The sequence below is a fragment of the Austrofundulus limnaeus genome, unplaced genomic scaffold (assembly GCF_001266775.1).
Source record: "Austrofundulus limnaeus strain Quisiro unplaced genomic scaffold, Austrofundulus_limnaeus-1.0 Scaffold248, whole genome shotgun sequence".
Lineage (NCBI taxonomy): Eukaryota > Metazoa > Chordata > Actinopteri > Cyprinodontiformes > Rivulidae > Austrofundulus > Austrofundulus limnaeus.
In genome coordinates, this window is record NW_013952650.1 from 69,213 (window position 1) to 70,954 (window position 1,742).

General features: G+C 37.0%; 1 protein-coding gene across 2 annotated transcripts in view; it reads left to right on the top strand.

The window, feature by feature from the left end:
- glyr1 (glyoxylate reductase 1 homolog (Arabidopsis)) overlaps window positions 1-1,742 on the top strand; it is a 36,867-nt gene that overhangs the window by 2,448 nt on the left and 32,677 nt on the right. For both annotated transcript variants that reach the window (XM_014020297.1, XM_014020298.1), the window contains exons 2-4: window positions 861-897; window positions 983-1,062; window positions 1,143-1,281. In XM_014020297.1, the coding sequence (XP_013875751.1) occupies window positions 861-897; window positions 983-1,062; window positions 1,143-1,281 (256 nt within the window). The remainder of the gene's footprint in view (window positions 1-860; window positions 898-982; window positions 1,063-1,142; window positions 1,282-1,742) is intronic.

The window sequence follows — 1,742 nt, forward strand, 5'->3', positions numbered from 1 at the left end:
GTATAATGTCTTGTGACGTCCACGGCCTACCCCAGTTACCACTACTGTGCATGTGTGTCAAGGACAGAAAGGCAGATGTGGCAGTGGAAGGTGTCAAAGCAGTTTGGAGTGAAAAACAAAGTAAAGAACTAAAAAAAACGAATAATAGATTATTAAATTAGTCATCGATTGTTTTAATAATCGATTAGTCGCCGATTAATCGTGGCAGCCCTATAAATAATACAGATAAAATTGAACCTTCATGTGATTTAATAATCATAATAATAATATTTGATAATAAAATTCAGCGTAGACTAATTTTTATAATCGTTATTCCAAATAATTGGTACAGCACTAGTGCAAAGTAATAGATAAGTCGTATCAAATCGAACTGCTCTGAAACAAGAATCATTGTATTGTGAGCTCTGTGTTGAAGATTGTTTTGAATGGCCACGTCCTATGTGATACCCAGTCCTATTAAAGATGCAGTCTCAAAATGAGCTGAGACACACCTCAGAAAAGGGTAAAACTTGTAAAATTGCCACATGGAGGAATTGAGACCAAAGCATTGCAGTTGTAGTTTATATAGACCCCCAACTGACTGATTTAAATGTGAAAAAAGAGGGATTTAAAAACACGTCCGCTTTAAAGTTTACCCTTTCCAGAGCTTTTTTTTGTGCATTTTCTCACAAACTTGTCTACAGTCAAATTTTTCCAGTAGTCAGAAAGAAACCATGTTTCTGACATGACTTAGAACAGCTTCAAAGATTAGCAGAGATGTGGTGAAATATAGACTGGTCAAATGATTAAATCATCATGTGCACACTGAAATGTTTCTCTGTGCCAGTCAGAATGTGTGTAATCAATACTTCTCATTTCAGGGGAAAACTTGGTCGTTACCCACCATGGCCAGGAAAGGTAATGAGCAACAACTTCACACTGACATATTTAAGCAGGTTRTTATGATCATTGAATTGCTGCTAATGGGTTTTGTGTGCTTTAGATTGTAAGCCCTCCCAAGGACCTGAAAAAGCCCCGGGGCAAAAAATGCCATTTTGTGAAATTTTTTGGAACTGAAGACCAGTAAGTAGAATTCATGAACAAAAAAATGTCATACCTTTTTTGTGGTTATGTAAAAGGAGTTGTTCTGTCTGTCTGACCAGTGCCTGGATCAAAGTAGAGCAGCTGAAGCCCTACCACGCCCACAAAGAAGAGATGATCAAGATAAACAAAGGAAAGCGCTTTCAGCAGGCRGTTGATGCAGTAGAGGACTACCTAAAGAAAGCGAAGGGGAAAGAACAGGTAATGTGCTCAACTTCTTGAGTAGTTTTCTGGCTTTAATGAAAAGTCTAGATTTTCCTCAGAAAAAAGATGGTTTTGCCTTTTACCATAGAAAATTAACTTGCAATCAACTCCCATCGGGGTCTTGTACTATAGATCAGTGGTTCCCATACTTTTTATCTTCTGACCCACAAAATGTTCATGGCAAAAACTTGTGACCCCAAATATTACTGGTCTGAGTACACGAACTTTGTTAATAACCCTAAAAACACAGGCTTTTTGACGATCTAAACACCTTGTACACAAATATAAATACTCATTTATACTTATTTTGTGTTTTTGTAATAGTTATAGGGAAAATATTACATCAGCAATTATTTTATTATCCTTTTAATTGATTTCTGGAGATTATCCAAGGTGCTTCATGACCCATAATTGGGTCCCAAGCCCAACTTTGGGAACCAAAGTGCAGTGGTTCCCAA